The sequence below is a fragment of the Catharus ustulatus genome, chromosome 3 (assembly GCF_009819885.2).
Source record: "Catharus ustulatus isolate bCatUst1 chromosome 3, bCatUst1.pri.v2, whole genome shotgun sequence".
NCBI lineage: Eukaryota > Metazoa > Chordata > Aves > Passeriformes > Turdidae > Catharus > Catharus ustulatus.
Window position 1 is genome coordinate 104,020,297 of NC_046223.1, and position 18,013 is coordinate 104,038,309.

At 38.3% G+C, this 18,013-nt stretch overlaps 1 protein-coding gene across 1 annotated transcript in view; it reads right to left on the bottom strand.

Moving 5' to 3' along the window:
• Nucleotides 1-7,763: 7,763 nt before the first annotated feature.
• Nucleotides 7,764-18,013, bottom strand: part of NOL10 (nucleolar protein 10) — a 50,851-nt gene continuing 40,601 nt past the window's right edge. The window contains exons 19-21 of the mRNA XM_033055936.1: nucleotides 17,559-17,806; nucleotides 12,294-12,396; nucleotides 7,764-8,949 (exon numbers count right to left, since the gene is read on the bottom strand). Coding sequence (XP_032911827.1) covers nucleotides 8,830-8,949; nucleotides 12,294-12,396; nucleotides 17,559-17,806 — 471 coding nt within the window. The 3' untranslated portion in view covers nucleotides 7,764-8,829. The remainder of the gene's footprint in view (nucleotides 8,950-12,293; nucleotides 12,397-17,558; nucleotides 17,807-18,013) is intronic.

Below are 18,013 nucleotides of genomic sequence, written 5' to 3' on the forward strand. Positions count from 1 at the left end.
ATACAGGTCTGTTGTTGAGGGATTTGAAGCATGGCACCACAGCTTGCTCACATGTTATCGCTGCTTCTCCAGTTAAAACACATGAGATCCCATTGACATAATAGAATTTCCCTCTTTCAATGGTTGAAATCCCCATGCAAAACAGTGTTCAAAGAAAATTGGATAGCTTTCAAATTTCTTGCTTTGAGGCATTCACATCATCTGATTTAGAAACTGACTCAAGTGTCCCAGAATAGTTACTGTCCCTTGTGTATTTATGTCCTTCTGCCTTAGGGCTTAATACTCCTTTCTCCGAGCCCAGTGGCCAACTTTACTTTTATAGACCCGCAATATTTATGGAATAAAGTTAAATCTCCCATGGAAAGTTATGATTCTATCACTTTCCAGCTTGGTGGTGAAGAACACTGGCTAGGATCCACTGGGAGCCTGTGGTACCTTGCTGAAATACTGAAGATAGACCAGCTTTAAAATGCACTGACATACAGAAGTCTTTCAAGAAAGAGCAGGAAGATTGCTCGAGAATGCACAGTAGAGGGAAGGCTGGAGGCATGGATACTGCCAAAACCTTAGGACAGCCTTGTCCTGGGGATTTGTGAGCTGCGTTTGGAGATTCGAGCACACCTGAACTCTGAGCAAGCTCACAGGCCAGTCCCAATTCTTGTCCTAGCCAAGAAGCAGAAAATTTGACCTGTGGGAGTAACACAAGCTCATAAAGTAGAAGTTGGTTGGCTGTGCAAGTACCTTACACAATAACAGCTCCTTAAGCCCATCTAGTCCTTCTGTTTTGTATCTTGAAGTGAGTTGTATAGATGCCCTAAACCGCATTACTCAGTATGATGAGCTAGAAAAAGTGATACATGAAGTAAGCCAGAAGCAGGGGGGTCCCAAATTCAGAAGCTTCCAGGCTTTCTGTGATTAAGAAATCACTTCCATATACCTCCTATCTTTAAGTTGTCACCAACTTCCAACTATACTAGGGAAAAACAGCATTTTTGTGTTGTTTTGCTGTTAAAACTTATCAGCCTAAGACAAACTGAAAAATGAAGAGGTTGTCTGTCAGTGGCAGGTTGATGTTGGCCGGACACCAGGTGCCCCAAAGCTCCTCTATTACTGCCCTCCTCAGCTGGACAGGGAGGAGAAAATATAACAAGAGGGGTCAAAAACATGCTTAAATAGGAGGAAGGGAAGGTAAAAAGGGTTCAGACAGCCCAGCACTTTAGCCTTTGTGATCAGAGAGTACCCAAATATCTAACCCCCAATAATTCCAGATGTTGCAGGGAATGGGGGGCAGCAGAATCAGAAGAAATATTTGAAAGAGTTTACATTACTATTTCTACCTAAACAGCCGTACCAGCCTTGCCATGCTGGCTGGAGGAATCCAGTTTTTAGAAGACAAGAAGTGCAAGAAACCACACCATGTCTGGATAGGACTGCACCTTCTAGGGGAAAATGGCAGTAAAATTAAACACTGAAAGTTCTCACTGAAAACCCCAAATCAGAGCAGATTGGTTTCAGCTCTTGTAAATCTGACATTTACATTGATAATTTTTTAAATTGTAAAATGTTTTAAGAGAAACATCTGGTCAAATCTCAAAAGATTTTTCACACCTCCTCTCTCTTTTCAGCTGCTTTATTGACTGTCTTATTAAACAGTACTTTTTCTAAGTTATTTCTTTCTATGAGAAATTCCTTCAGTTTCATGGGAAGCGGCCTCTTTGAAGGGAAGAGTTCTGATTCCCCAGATCTTCAAAGGCAAGGGAAAAGTGTCATAACTGACACTAGAGGTCAGTTACTTCTCTGTGATTAAGAAGAAGCATGTGAACATCACTAGAGGCCAAGGCAGACATCCACTTTTGAGCATTACTTTCTAGAAATCATTTCAGTAGACACCATGTACATATCACTTAAGAAGGGAAAGAGAACCTCTGGAGGGAAGGAGCCACCTGCCTTGACTGTTTGGTCATTTCATCCTGTAGTGCCCTGAGGCGCAGTGTTCTCTCTGCTTGGGAGTAAATCCTCCTTGATTTGCTCTCTTTGCATAGTCAGCATATCCTGGCAGCCCTGCCCTCACATCTATCCCAAATGCCATCGCTGAAGAAGCTTTCTTTCCCACCACTCCAGGGGGTAAGCATGTCTTGAACACCTGACATAGCCTTGTGCCTCACCTCTGCCCTGGAGAAATTTCCATCATCTTCCGGTTTTTAACTGGAACCTTCCATGGTTTTGGAGACCGATTACAGGAATAAAGGATTGTCACCTTTGAATTCTGCTGGAATAACTGCCTCTAAAGTTACCAATCATTCTAATGTCTGTCCTTACTGGTTAAGTTGCAGATGAGTGACACCAGTCCCCAACTACAGGCACATGTGAGATGTTACACAATGCTCCTGGTTGTGTCTGTACTTGTAAACTGAACAGTGTCAGGCCCCATCCTAAGAACTGGAGAATGATCATCTACACACTCTTCTTCTAGTGATACTTAAATTGCAGCAATGCAGTTACCATGACATTGTGCAAAAGTGATTTGTTGAAACCTGTCTAAAATATCTCTGATAGAAGATACTTCTTTGCTGTGGAGATCTGTTTAAAATATTGCCTCATTTTCAGAGCAACAGTGTCATAGTCCCATTGGGCAATCTACAGTTTACATCTGGGAAAAGAGAAAAAGTACCTATGATGAAACTTCCCCTTTGATTCAGTTTACAAGAATATCAGCAGAACCCCAGCATACAAGATAATTACTTTTCACAATACTGTCACTTGCATAAGATGATTAAATCCTCACAGGTAGGCATGTGGTCTTTTATGACCCACGCTGTATGCGCTCCATATTATGGCAATACTATAAAGGTTAAGCAACAGAAGAAATGCATTTACAGAAGAAAAGCTGGTAAATGGAAAGGACATAATATCTGTGATTGAAATCAGAAAATATATAATTTGGATGCTTTTGAATGCTACATATTTTGTGTAATTGTACATATTGTAACTGCAGGTATACAACTCTACATTGCAATTATACAATGCTGTGGGTAAAATTCTTTAAAAAAATATGAAACACACCAATCCCAGTCAAAACACCTAGACCTACTGAAGGAGAGCTAGCAGTACAGATACACACAGAGCAGAAGTGGATTTTGGGGCAAAAGCAACACTGTGCTGCATACTGCCAGTAACACACAGGAGTGTGCACCAGCTCTTTGAATCCTCTCTGGTGCCACAGCTCACTGGATCTCCAGACTCACACAAATTCTTCCTGCTCAAGATGTGCCCATACACAGCCAGTCTTACTATTACCATTTTAGTGCTCATTCTCAAATCTGTGTTCTATCTGTACAAATTTGTACCAGAGATCCTGATATTAACAGAAAAAAGTGGAGTGTAGAGAGAGGCACTCCAGAATAAAGAGCCAGATGTTCAAACAAGATAATAAGAGAGAGAGCAGCTTTGTCAGAAACTGCTGTAGGGAAGGGAAGGGTGGTTCCAGGAATTGGGAGTATAAATTCTGATTAGGGCTGGGCTGGTATTTCCCATTTTAACTGCCTAGTTTTCTCTTTAATGAGGAAATGGATTTTTTGCTTTTGTCCCCACTCAATGAAGAATTAACTGGGAACAAGGCCTTGCCTGCATAGGTAAGCTGACCCAAATCTCAGCATAACCCCACTGAATGAGAGCATTTCAACTTATGGCAACATTATTGTCCTTCAACTCTTATTAAATATAGCTGTCAAAGGAAGTGCAGCACCCAATCCTTTTCAAAGAGTAAGATCAAAATTGCTCCTTTCTGAACATGCTCAGGGTGAATCTTCTCTTTTTCAATATGCTCCATAATCTAAAACACTAAGCAAAGACCAGAAGATGGAGATCCTGGAAAACAGCAACAGGCAAACACATTTCTGAATTTACACTAATATTGATGGCTTGGTCATCGTGATTTTAATTCACTCATACAAAAAGCCACCTTTTTTAGGTCTGCTGATACATGAGTGCAAACCAGTCTGTACCAGGGGATACTCACAAGTATTTTGGATGGAAATGTCACTTACAGTACAAACACAAAGTAACCTGTCACTTAACAGAAATTTGCAACTAGGGCCATGTGGATGAAAGATCTGCGTCAAATTGAAAAACAGAGAAGAGCCACTAATTTGATCACAGAGCTGGAACATCTCTTGTGAAGACAGGCTGAGAATTGGGGTTGTTCAGCCTGGAGAGAGAAGAGTTGGGGTGACTTCAGAGCACTTTTCAATAGCTAAAGGGGGCCTTCAAGAGAGCTGCAGAGAGACTTTGCACATGGGCATGTAGTGAGTGTGGAGACAGGACAAGGGAGAATGGCCTTCAGCTGAAAGGGTTTAGGTTAGATATAGGAAGAAATTCCTTACTGTGAGGGTGATGAGGCACCAGCACAGGTTGCCCAGAGCATATGTGGAGTGCCCATCACTGACAGTGTTCAGGGACAGGCTGGATGGAGCTCTGAGCAACCTGGTCTAGTGGAAGGTTCTCTGCCCATGGCAAGAACTAGATCATCTTTAAGGTGTCTTCCACCCCAAATGAATGTATGATTCTATGACCTAGAGATCCTTTAAAATTCAGGAATTCCTTTTCTTCCAGTTGCATAAACTATAAGTGGTGCTAAATCTGATTATTCTCTGTAGATTTTACAATAAACTGCTCATTTTGGTGACAGGACTAGTTCATGTTCAACACAAAGAGTCAGTTGTTGAGTAAAATGGGCTTTGAAATACAGAGATAATGATCAAGAGGTAAAATTCATTAATAGATTTATGAGCTTTCCTTCAGTTTAAAATCCCCATACTTCTCAAGATCAGACAAAATATATTAGCTATGGACACATGCCAAAAGAAGTACTTAATCTGTAAAAAAGAGATAAAAAGATAAAACTAGTGAGTGATTCAGTGGAAGGATGAGACAAAGGGGGGAAATTACTCCAGTCAATTAATGATAGATGTTTCTTCTTTATGCCCTACAACATTCATAGAGTAATCAGGATGGAGAGGTCCTCTGAAGTTCATTATATCATTCCTCTTCCTCAGGGAAGGCTCCACTACACCTGAAGGTAGAGACATCTATACCTGCAGATGTTCATTCCAACATCACAAGTCTCTTCGTGGACATTGCACAACCCAGGTAAGAAACTGCACTGCTTCACTGTATTCCTGCATCTGAAATATGGTTCTTTCTTCCTGGAATTAAATTATATTCCATATTTTCAAACCTGGAAACATGAAGAATACAAATATAAAAGGCTGCTGAAAAACAAGATGGAGTAATCTGAAAACTGTTCCATCCTTTCTCACAAAACCTCCTTGAAGCTTGACATCTCAAACCCGCTTTAAGCTCTTCACATAAATCCCATGAGTGTAAAAATGTGCATATACATTTTACACACACTTGCTACGTATGCAGGGTAATGTTTTAAAATCATGGGTTTTTGGTTAGATATTAAATACCAGCAGTGTGGGGTACAGTAAATTTTTTCACTGTTCTGTTTAAATTGGTAGATGCTCTTAATTTCAAACAATTATACCAGCCACAAAAACACAGAATGATTCTTGGCTTGGTAATAGAATTTTTGGAAAGAACATTAGATAATTAGTTTTGGTTCAATGTTTGTTGAATGACTAATAGTCTAACTGATATAAATCATATTACCTGTGGAGTAAAAAAGTACTGAAGTAACAGATGACACATCAGACCTAGGTCATTCCTTTATCTCACCAGCATTTCACTCACATTTAACCACTATCTGTACATTTATTTATAGTGAGTTTTTTAAACTGATTCTCACCACTAAGTTCTCACACATATGAAACAATCAGGGTTTCCACGAGGCTACAGCATCTGATCACACTTACCTTAAGAGTATGAATCTTAAATGTCACAAAGGATCCCAGTAGCTGCTCAGCTTCTAGGAAATGCAGTTCTGGGTAAATAAATACTGATAAATACTGATTCCTGCAGTATGGAAAATGAAGTGATTGCTGACTGAAAAAACATTAATGAAACCCAGGCTGACACTTAAAAAATGCCTGCTTTGGTAGCATGATGAAGTTAATTCATTTGCAGTTGTATTAATACGCTAGTTCCTACTTGCAATCTTCCCCAGACAGCTGTTCAGAAACAGCTTTAACCTGCTGTTAATCTGCTTAATCAATCCCAACAATCTCAACACACTTCATGTCAGGTCCCTATGTCGACAGTGAGGTGGATTGAGAACTGGCTGAATGGCAGATCCCAGAGGGTCACAATCAGTGGCACAGGGTCTAGCTGCAGTCTGTCACTGTGGTGTCCCCCAAGGGTCAATATTGTTTGACTTATTCATCAATGACCTGGGTGAAGGGGCAGAAGCCTCCTCAGCAAGTTCCCTGATGACACAAAGCTGTGAGGAGTGGCCAGCACCCCAGAGGGCCGTGCAGCCCTTCAGAAGGACCCAAACAGGTTGGAGAGAGGGGCAGGGAGAACAGTTTCAAATTTAACAAGACAAATGGAGGGTCTGCATGTGGGAAGGAATAACCCCAGGCACCTGCACAGGCTGGGGCTGACCTGCTGGGATATAGCTCTGCAGAGAAAGACCTGGGGGTGCTGGTGGACAACAAGCTGTCCACGAGCTGGCAGTGCCCTTGTGGCCAAGAAGGCCAGTGGTGTCCTGGAGTGCATCAGGAAGAGCACTGCCAGCAGGACAACGGGGTGTTTTGAAGTGTATCCCAACTTTCTTTGAGGTGAAATAAATGGCATGCTAAGGGCAGTTTGCGTACCTTCTGACAGTACAAAGATACTTCTTTAATCATATAGACTTCAACCTGACCACATGATCAATACTATCCCAATACTTACATTATGAATGTAAGTGCATGAAAAGCAAAACACTGACTTAAACCAGCCAGTCAAAAGAATCAAAAAACATAAGAAATACACTCATTTTAAGCTGAAAGTCAACCATTTCAAACTCAATGCATTACTACCCTGCAGATAGATCAACCACGTTTAGTTTTTACTGCTCTTGACAGCCCACAAAAATCATTGCTGAAATACAGCTGCCTTCAACCATAAGTGCAGCTCTAGACCAAATATAATGGGATCTAGGACCACCATGAGAAGGAGCAAACTTTGCCAAATTCCTGCTCTTATAATGCCAGCTGTCCACTCAGTCCTCAACTCTCCCTGTAACAACCACAATACCAGGCCAGTTTCCACTGTTAACCTTTCCACACTCCTACAGCCCCATGTATGATGTGAGCATACCAGAATCACACACAGACAGTTTCTTGGAGATAACATAATGTTCCAGGGGGAAGATGTTGCACCAGTACAAATTTTAACTTGCTTTTGGATTTCAAAGTCTTGAATGTCAAGGACAACACTCCAAAGAGTGGGACATAACCCAAAGCAACCACAACTGCACTCACACTTCCTCAGTGCCTAAGGAGAAGTAATAATGATGCAGCATGGGTGAGACTGACAGTGGAAAACTGAATAGTTCTGTGCTAAACACAAAGCACGAGAAGCTTATGGAAAATGCAGAAATTTGACAGCAAGAGATAAAAAACTATTGAGAGACTCATTCTTTAGTTGAATGCAAGGGCAGAGACTACAATGAAAGTTTTTAAGGATAAAAATATCAGGTGAAAGGGCCTTTTTAAACTAAAGGCAGCAATATAATTAAAACCAGAAGGAAATAAAGCAAAAAAATTACCTATGTGGCTTATTTTTCTAGCATCCAACAACAAAACAAACAAAAAAAATCAGGCTATGAGAAACCAAGGCTTTTAATAAAGTAATTGCAAAGAGTCTATAAATACAGTCTAAGAGACTTGACCAGATTAATACCTCCCTGGTTTATAAAGCAAAACAATTAAGAACCTAAAAAGTCACTTAAAAAATTCAGTTTTTATCTAGGAAAAAGGCGATTTATAAAGGCTTGTAAAAACCAATAAAAAGATTCCTTTAGGATCAAAGGTAAAAATTAATTTATTTGCTAAATAGTGACCTTCTTACGTTCAAAGGGTTTTTTAACTTGGTTAACTGAAGTCCGTATTTGAAGTATGGGAGACTGCTGGCATGGCCTTAGAGTGCTTGTTATATGAACATATAACACTTGATCTGTGTTGAACAATGGCTGGCTTTCCAAAAAAGAAACATCAGGATCAGGTTTTGTATTTACAAAATCCAAGTTAAAATTAAGTTAGCCCTTCTGAGTTTCCCCTTTGTACACCAGTGTGGCAAGAGAGGTTTCCTTACAGAATGTCTCAGAGGAACCCAAATCAGGCATTCTCAGTTGACCTCCTAACAACCATTTGTACCATTTGCTACTAAAGATAACCCAAGAATATAAAGCCCAATTCAGTTTCCGAAAACCAGAATTATGTGTCATCCTTCAAGAATCAGAAAAATTTGTTGTGCCCTTGTAAAGATAAGCTTTTAGACAAAATAACTTACCCTTGATCTTTTATCTAAGCAGTCACAAAGATTTCAGAAACTGAAACTCGCAGCTCTTAAGTTAAATAAAAGACAGGCAGCCTCGTTGTATACATAAATTCTTATACAGAAAACATCCAGGGTTACACAATAACCAGTTGCTGGTGATTTCTGAACAAATACAGTTCACAATGGACCATATTCATAGTGTCCTTTGGTCAGTACTTCAACTTTCACAAACTTTTCATTAATTAACACAAGGCTAAGGAAGTTCTGGATTTGTGTTCACCAATGAATCAAAATACAAATCCATTGGTACTATGTCCCAATTTGAAAAAAACCCTTTTTCAAATGAAAAATGAGGTAAAAAGTCTCTTAAAAAAATAACAGAAATCAATGAAATAGTCGTCCTCTTCCACGTCTGCTCTTGAGATGACTGGCAGAGCGCCGAAGAGTTTTCCTCTCTTGACGATGTAATTTCTCAGCTTCCTGCTGTTTCCTTTGCTGTTCTGACTGGAATATTAAAACAAAAATAGACTCAGGTTCCTGTAAATTTACACATCACTTCATTGTCCCAGTATCAATATATCAAATTAGAATTCCATTAAGCAAATCTGAAAATGCTACCATTAGTTGCCCCATGCTATGTTGTGTCAGATTGTTACCGTTAATTCTAGATATCCTTAGGCATTATCTTTCCAAGTCTTTCAGAGCTAATGTTTAACATAAAGATATTAAAAAACAGTGAATAATGTATTTCAGATAAAAAAACAATGCTTAAAAATACACTCCAGAATTTATGTGCAAATACCTTTAAGAACACTGATCCCAATTTTTGGCTACTTTCATTAACTAGTGTTTTCAAGTTTAATCACAGAATCACAGAATAGAAAAAACTGAGTTGGAAGGGACCCACAGGTATCACTGAATCCAACCCCTGGCCCTACAGGAGCCTCCTTGGCCAGACTCACACTATGTACCCATGAGTACTGTCCTAATGCTTCTTGAAATCTGTCAGGCTTAATACTGCACAATTTAATTTTTACAAGACAGAACAATTAGTTTAATTTGCTGAACATACACATTTCCTAAAATGTGTTCTTAGGAGCTCTTGAAAGTGTTTGATATGCTGTATGCTATTCTAAAAAGACTTCCTATGTGAAAGTAATTCCAAATCTCTGCTCCTATGGCACATGCTCTATTAAGGCTTCTCTTAATCAAAAACATGCTGGAAGATGTTTTGATGTACCGTGTAGATGAAATGGTTCTTAGAGCCACAAACTACTATTTTCTTTGGAAGACTAAAGCTTGTCTTTAAACTAAGCATAAAATGGAATTAGCAGACTTGAACTAGCCAAGCTCAGGCAACTGTCTATGGCAAAAAGTAGCCCAGCAACTTGAGCAATTTCAAGCAGCCCAGGAAAACTGCACCAACAGTGTGACAGAATTACCACTGTGAATGCAGCTGCATCCCCACTGCATCCCATTCTGTAACCAACAGCATTCATGTCAGCTCAGCTCCCCCAGTCTCCCATTCACACACCATTTAAGCTGAGTTAGAGGTTTGCTTGCACGGACAGCATTTTGACAGGAGGTGAGATACAAACCCATTTACCAAATGTAGCAATTGGCCCATACTGGTATTAAGGCAGAAAAACCTGCTGGTCTTTAGACTTTGATGAAATTTATGGATTCCCATTTTCACAGCAAGTAGAGCAACAAGAAACCCACTATTTGAAAATACAGGTAGCTTCTCTCTGTCTCAAGACCTCTTCTGAAAGAATCTTAATGAATCTTACTTAAGTTCATATTGACAGTTACTCATAGTGTACTGAAATTGAATGACCTGGATTTGCATTAGAAATGTCAAGGTTTGGGGTTTTTAAATGTCTTTCATACTGTCCTAGTAGTGTAAGTGCTTTGGTATTTAAAACTCCTGCTATTTTGTTAGCTCTGTTTGCTATGATAAAGCACATTGAAATTGAAAAATAAACTGACACATTGCAGGAACCAATTTCAAATTCTCTGAAAACTAAACCGTGAAATATCTATTACAAGCAGTTTCATCTCTGGATCTGTCAGTGGTAGCTGGGGATCAGGAGGCTGCCAACACACCAAACCTGCAGGAGCCAAGTCTAGCCTCAGGTCCACTGACTTAGGAGTTGAAGTGACACCGACCCTATGGAAGGACAATTCACTCCCCTACTAAATCTTTCCATCAACTCCTAAAGACACCTGCCCTTTGAGGAAAGGGCATCACAGAGCGGAAGCTGATGCTTCAAGTTACACTAAAATCCCTTTTTTGGCTTGTCAACTCAAAATCTTCATCCTCTGAAAAGGAGTGCCAAGACTGCATAGTGTGACTTCCTCCTAGTTCTCCCTGCTTCATTTCTTGGGACTTCAGAAGATATCACAGGGTCTGTTTATTTGAGAGAAGACTTGTAACTCTTACTTTGTTGCTCTCTTGATAGGAGAAAATATCCATAAATGTTAGAAGCACCATAATTAAAGAAAACCCTCAAATCTGTATTTTATCTGATGGAATCAAGTAAAATTGGCATTCTAAACCACTGCTCTGTCTGTCTTCTTCCTGCAAGGTCTACTTGCTCCCAAGTCTTTGTCAGTAAAAGGTGACAGTTTAGTGTGCACCACCAACTGCAAGAAACCTTGTGGTTTTGCACTTAAGTTAAAGCTACTGTAAAGAAGACTGTGCTCTGAATCCCTGCAAAGCCCATTTAATAAGCTACAAGATACCATCAGTTACAGAGTTGGCAAAATCACCAGAAAGGTTACCCTACATGGCACTGCAGAGGAATTTGCAACTTAATCCACAGTCACCACATTTTAAATTCCAGGAATATAGGAATAAAAAAACAGATTACAAAAGACATCTGCAAACAGATAATAATCAGTAAAGTAAGTAAGGTAGAAACAGTCAACAAATCTGGGGTTTTTTTTCCCCCTCAGGCATATCCAATGTGACAATTATATAACTACTTAGCCATTTTTATTACAGTGTTTTACCAGTGAGAACACTATTTGACCAGTGGTAAGGAGAAATGTGTTATAGCAAAGATATTTACCCAAGGAAAACCAATTTTAACCAAAATAAATTTTGTCAGGTCAAGTATCAATTCATATGGGTCATCTGGTTTTAAATTGAATCCTCTCTTTAGTTCTAAAGCAATTTTCTAGTAAAAAAAATCCCTAAGTGTACTGCAGCAGTAGCAGATGCACATAGGCATTTATTTAACTGTCCCCACACTATAAAGCAATCACCTGCATGCAATCTACAAAATTCTTTAGAATGGAAAATCAAAACCCTTGGGAAAGGTAAATAGGTAGCAGTCAACTACACACTCCATATGGAATGTGACAGCCAGTATAGGACCAGAGCTCTTTCCTGTGACCTGTGTTACATAAGGTCAATAACAAAGGTGGTTTGGAGCTCTGCTTCTATCATGCTGAGGTCACTCAATACACTAAACCAAGAGAAAGCCTAAACTGAAGCACTCTGAATTGCATGTGGATCTGCTGACTGAGATCTGATCAGCGCTGGCACTGAAGTCAGGCACGGCCACAAGCTTCTGGTGGTACCTCTGCAAATAACTATTAAAAGATGCAAGGCATTGTTTTCCACCAGAACATAAGACTTTATGAGTGTTGCCTGAGTTATACAGGATAAACACAGAGTACTACCGGAGGCTTTCATTCTCTTGGCAAGAACCTGAGGAGTTGGCAGCTTATAAAGAAATGAAGAGGGACATTTGCTTGACGGTTTTAAGTTCCTGTTCTTTCATGCAAAAACTAAAGTTACTTGTGCATTATCTTAAAAATTATATATATATATAGCTCACCTTCTTTAATTTGAATGTTGCCTGTTTGCTGCCTACTGTGGTATCAGACACATTGAGTGTGCCAAGTTTTTCTTCAAGCTTTAAACGATCTTCAAGAGTTTTCCTGCAGAGAAAAACTAACATTAGTCCCTATTTTTGCCATCTTTTCACTATAATAAAAGTTGAGAAGGCAGTCAAAACTAATCTCAATTTCTCTGAAAACCTGAAATATCATAGCTAAAAAAATAAACATTAAGGAAACAGAAAGATAAATTCAAAGCATTTCCTCCAGATACTGCTTTCAGTAGAAACACTTTTAAAATTTCTGTAAAATTAATTGTTTTTGCTTCTGAAAAAGTAACATGATTCTAATTGAGAAAGAAACCACACCCTTCTAGTGCTATAGTTTTCTATGAAATGTCCAAAAATGTTGATGATACTTAACTCCACAAATAAAAAAGTAAGGCTAGATATATTCCATTTCCTTGAAATCATATAACTTCTGAATTGGAAACACTTTTGAGGGCAGGAAGTAAGCTTGACTACACACCAGAATGAATTAATCTCTGAACTAATCACTTCACTACTTAATCCAAACACAAATATCTGCTTGGACATTGTGCCCACAACAGTCTAAGTAGTTTTCTGAATAAAAGAACAATATAAACAAGAGAATGTGATAAAGACAGACCCTGGGTCCAGACAGGAAGCATATGCCTTCAAGCACAGTGCTTATCACTGAGCTTCTGTAAGCAAACTGGTGTAGAGTCTGTCCCTCAGGCACCAAACTCCAATTTCTGTGGAGAAGGGGTAGGTGCTGTGGTCAAAACTGACACTGTTTTCAGTTCCTTCACTGGGAGTTACTGCCCTGCAAAAGCAAGACACATGGACTTGCCTCAGCTGCTCCAGGTTGTGAGTTGGTATTTCATATGATGGTTGCTGAATTCAGTTAAGGTGGGCTGCAAACTGCAACAGCTGAGGAGTGGAAAAATGCCTTGTTCCCACACAGCCTCCAGCTCAGAGGGAAGTAGGGACAGTGCTGGCTTCAGCCAGCCTCCCTAAAGGCACCTGTGAATCCTAACATGGCTCACCCTTCTCCTACAATGTAGGTCCTAGGAGTTAAGTAGCACCATCTGAGAATATGACATGGCTTGTACGATCAAACTCACTCTGCGTGTCCTTAGAAAACATTCTCCTAACTGTAAAAAAATAATTTCTGCAATTTGAGATGCTATTAATACCTCATTAGCTCTCTCTCTGAAGAGGGCCAAGAGACATTTTCTGTACAATTTTAAAAGTGGAAAATAAATCATCATAAAAATAAAGATGATATATATAAAAAAATATCAGCCACCAAAGTCAATGGCATTTATTGTGTATGAAGAATTCATGGCTGTGTCCTATGCATGAAGTCTCTGAAGTCCACTGAATTTTGGTTAATGAGCCATTTTATGTAACAAAGACTTTTCAGATTAACAATGAAAAATCAGTGTCAAGAACTACTTTATTTCTCATGACTAGGTACTTTGATTGTATTTTTTCTGTAGTATATTTTTCATTGAGTACATGTAAAAACTTGTTCCATCTGTGTGAATCGGAAAGACAAGCTAAGCCTTAGAGCTAACTGTGGCAGCAGATCAGTCACCAACATTGTGGTGGGATTTCTACATTCAAGTGAAGTCCCATTTTTCTCCCCTTTGAAAGTGAACTGGGGAAATATGGCTACTACCCAGCAATTATTTAGCATGACTGCCTAGACACTGCTTCAGTCAGGGGAAAAATTAAAATTAGTAGATACTAGCAACATGCTGTGGGGTTGTAATCTTACTGAAAAAACATAAGTATGGCTCTATATATCTGAAAATGTGCAGACCTCAAGTTATAGTGAATTGTACATACCGATATACAAACAACAGCTGTTTTTTTGGGGGTTTTTTTGGGTTGGGTCTTTTTTACATCTTTCTCAACAAATTAATTCAAGGGATACATTCACAGCATTGTGAGAAGCAAATTCCCTACCCTAATGTAAAAACCAAACAAAAAAATTACCCATGCAATTTTTTTTTCCTCATTGTAAGAAGACAGTTTTTCAGGACTTTTCCTGCTGTAAAACAGGAATACCTCTTTAGCAATACTAATTACAGTTTTGTTGGCTTTCTTGGCCACCTCTAAAGACACATACCTTAACTATCATACTTTTCATAAAATGCAACTATTATAGTTTTTGATTTTGACATCTTTTAACTTCACTAACATACTCTTTAAAGGGACATCACATAAATCAAAAGAACTCTTAGCACACAGATAAAAATCCTTTCTTTTCATGGTTTCCTTTCAAGTTACTAGGTAGGAAACCTATGTTGTAGGGAAAGAAAGCAAGGATTTCCAGATTTGTTATGCAAGTGTAAGAGTACAAAAGGGGAAAACTAAAGGTAGATGGATTTGAGACAGGGTGTTTTATAGAATCAAATTTTGCAGCTCTCCTGCACAGAGAAATGTGTAGACTGTTAGTCTAGGAAGAAATTTATAGTATGCACCACTGCTTTAAAAGTTGGGCTTGGAGCCGTGCTGAGTCAGGAACATGTCAAAAGAAACACCCAGTTTTATATAAGTCATAAACTGTTTCCTCAGGTAGAACATTATATGATTAGAGAATAAAAGAACATCTAGCCATTAAATACATAGTGAAGGTATTAAGGTACTTAATTATATTGGTCACAGACCATCATTCTGTAACTTGGATATATCAAATCAAAGACAAACATGCCAGCTTCACCAGATTGTACATGCCACTACAGTCTTTTCTGTTTTCAGTATGTTACTTGAATTAATTACTTTTATGCTGACTACTTATCATTGAATAAGGCCAGTACTAAACATTTATTTTCTTCATAAAATTCTAATATGTAAAAATGCTTACTTAACACAGGCTACATCATTACGACTACAAAATCGTATCAGATATGCATTATATAAAACAGATAATGCAACAGCTGTTGATTTTAAAATTATTCCTAAGAATCTGAGGAACACCAAACTCCATACTGAGAACAATGCTTGGATGAACACAAAGTGATCAGTGAGTATAGAGCTAATTGCTTAAGCAAAGCTAAAAAAACCCCATGTAAGTTAATTCAATGACAGCAACTCAGAAAACAAAGGAAGTGATGCTACCACATTCATTTCTTTGGTCATCCTATTCTGTCCTCAAATTCCTCTCATTTTTTTTTTTTTTACATTTTACATTATATCCTATCTGCGCATCTACCAGAGAGGGGACCCATTAGCAGCAAATCTTAAGACAGATTCTCCTTTCTTCACAAGCACTCTGTTAAAACAAAGTCTTTGGATGATGTATATCATCACACATTCTTCATCTACATGACAGGTCTGTGGTATTTGTTTTTGCTTTTCCTGGGGTGAAGAAATTATTTTTCTCCTTTAAATCCAGATGAAAGAATTTACTTTGTCCTGTGTCACCCTGCATTATTTTTTTCTAAATGTTTTCCTTCCTTACAACTGTCTTGGCTTATTTACTTGAATTTCCACACTGTTGGTCACATTTAAGCCTTTCATGTTTTAACCAAAATGAAATCTCTATTCTTCAAATTGAGTGTCCTTGAGAATTTGCTTTAGAGCTTAGCAGCTGAATTTGCACCAAAAAAGTATATGAGTAGGCTGCAGCTATACAGCCTTTTAATGAAGTATTTCACTTGCACTGAGAATACAGTGTCATTTGACCAGTGTTTCAGGCCCCTTCCCAGTTACGCTAATACAACTATAAACCTAATCACAACATAAAAAAAAAATTAACCTATACTATAAAACTTTGTCAGAGTATCCAGAGCAAATTTTCTCCTGACAAAGAAGAAAAACTGACAAAAGCTGCTTCATCTTCTGGCACAAAGAAAAAAAGAAAAATAATCAGAAGAAAGTTTATGGAAATAAAGGAAAAAGTTCAGAATAATTGGGTATATTCAATAAAAAGAACAAAGAAAAATGCCTGTGTGAAATTACTTGTTGATAAAAAATAGCTAAGGAAAATTAGTTCTGCTGAACTGCTGTAAATCCCTATTTATAAAATACCACTACTTCTACTTAAAAGAGGTCTTACAGGTACAACATGGAAATCATAGACCATCTGACTACCACAGGAACACTGTCTTGCTAATATTTAAAAATCTATTTTATACGATGATCCTAATTAAAAGGTTGAATTTTATCAAGTGTTTCTCTATGTATGGCCTGAAAATTCCCATCATAAAACAACTATATTGCAGAGTAGTCATTAGTGACATAAAGAAACAGCCCCATTATATTATTCACTTTCTTCCTTTGTATAACTTCATTCTAAATAAAAACAAAATGTTTATATTGAGATCCATCTAGCCCAACAAACCATTTCCAACATTAGTCAAAATCCTGCTCTGTCCCAGCTGTGCCGCAAGAACTTTGAAGCTACTGTCTTGAAAAGACTAATGAGTGTCTGTGCTCCAAACAATAAAATGCTATTAAATCTCATCTTCTGAAGGGCTCAACTCACCTCTTAAAAAAACCTGAAAAAAACTAAATCAATGAGATTTGCAGCCACTGAGCACCTCAAAGCCAAGTCCTCTTTCTTTAGTTTGACATGCTTATCCATGTGCCCATTATTTCAGATGATCATCAATTTAAGGAAGAAAAAAAAAATCAAGACAAAAAAATCTGCACTTAAAAAAACACCCTCCTACCCTGACATTTTGTATTGCAAAAAGAAAAACAGAAATACTAAGTCATGACATTATAAGAACAGATTTTGAAAATTTCTAGATGCCATAAAAACACCAAGACAAAACAATTTTTCTTTTACCATGTGGATCCATTTTGATTCTATTCCCAATACAATGATGACTCACGTAGCATTCTAAATCCTTTTAGATAGTCAGATGAAAAACATCCAGCCTGTTAACCTCATACTGACATTGGTGGAGAAATATAACCAGTCTCACAAGACATCACTGTTACCTGTGAGAACAGCACTTCACCCACACTGAGTAATGGATCCCCAAATCTGACTCAGTAGTATCTTACTCATTTCGTTTGTGTTGTGTCTCTGTCCTACTTGTGTATTTGTTTATCTATAAAACAAAGCTTTCAACGACTATGTCACTTTAAGTTATACCCTTGGATCACCAAATGTAGCTTTTCCAGTAAATGCTTCCAAGCCAAAACATCATAGGCCTGCACTGTAGGGAAATACTTGAGAATCATCCACCCCCACTATTAAAATAGGAACATTAGTCTTACTTCATTAATTTCTGTTTTTTGGCAGAGTCTTTGAAGCTTCTGAATTCCTCTCCTTCTTTAATCTCAAAAAACTGAGGTTTTAGTAATGTTTGCTGATCCTCCTTGAGCCTTTCCTGCCGCTTTAGTTTTTCCTCTTGGCGTAAAAGCTTGCGCTGTTTCCTGACCTCTTCAACCCAGCCTTTTTCATCATCTGAACTCTCAGAACTTTCTGCATCGCTTGCTTTTCCTTCTGGTTCTTCCTCCTCTTCCTGCAGACAAAAGTAGCATAAAATAAGAAATCATCAACTAATTTTCTTTCCAAATCATTCCTGCAATCAGAGTACACGACAGCTTTTAGACAGATACAGCTGAAGAGAACTAAAATTTTTAAACAAAAGCAGTAACAGTAAATGAAGCTGAAAATACATTACAAGGTTGTTATCATCTACATATTTTATGCTTTTCAAACCTGCATT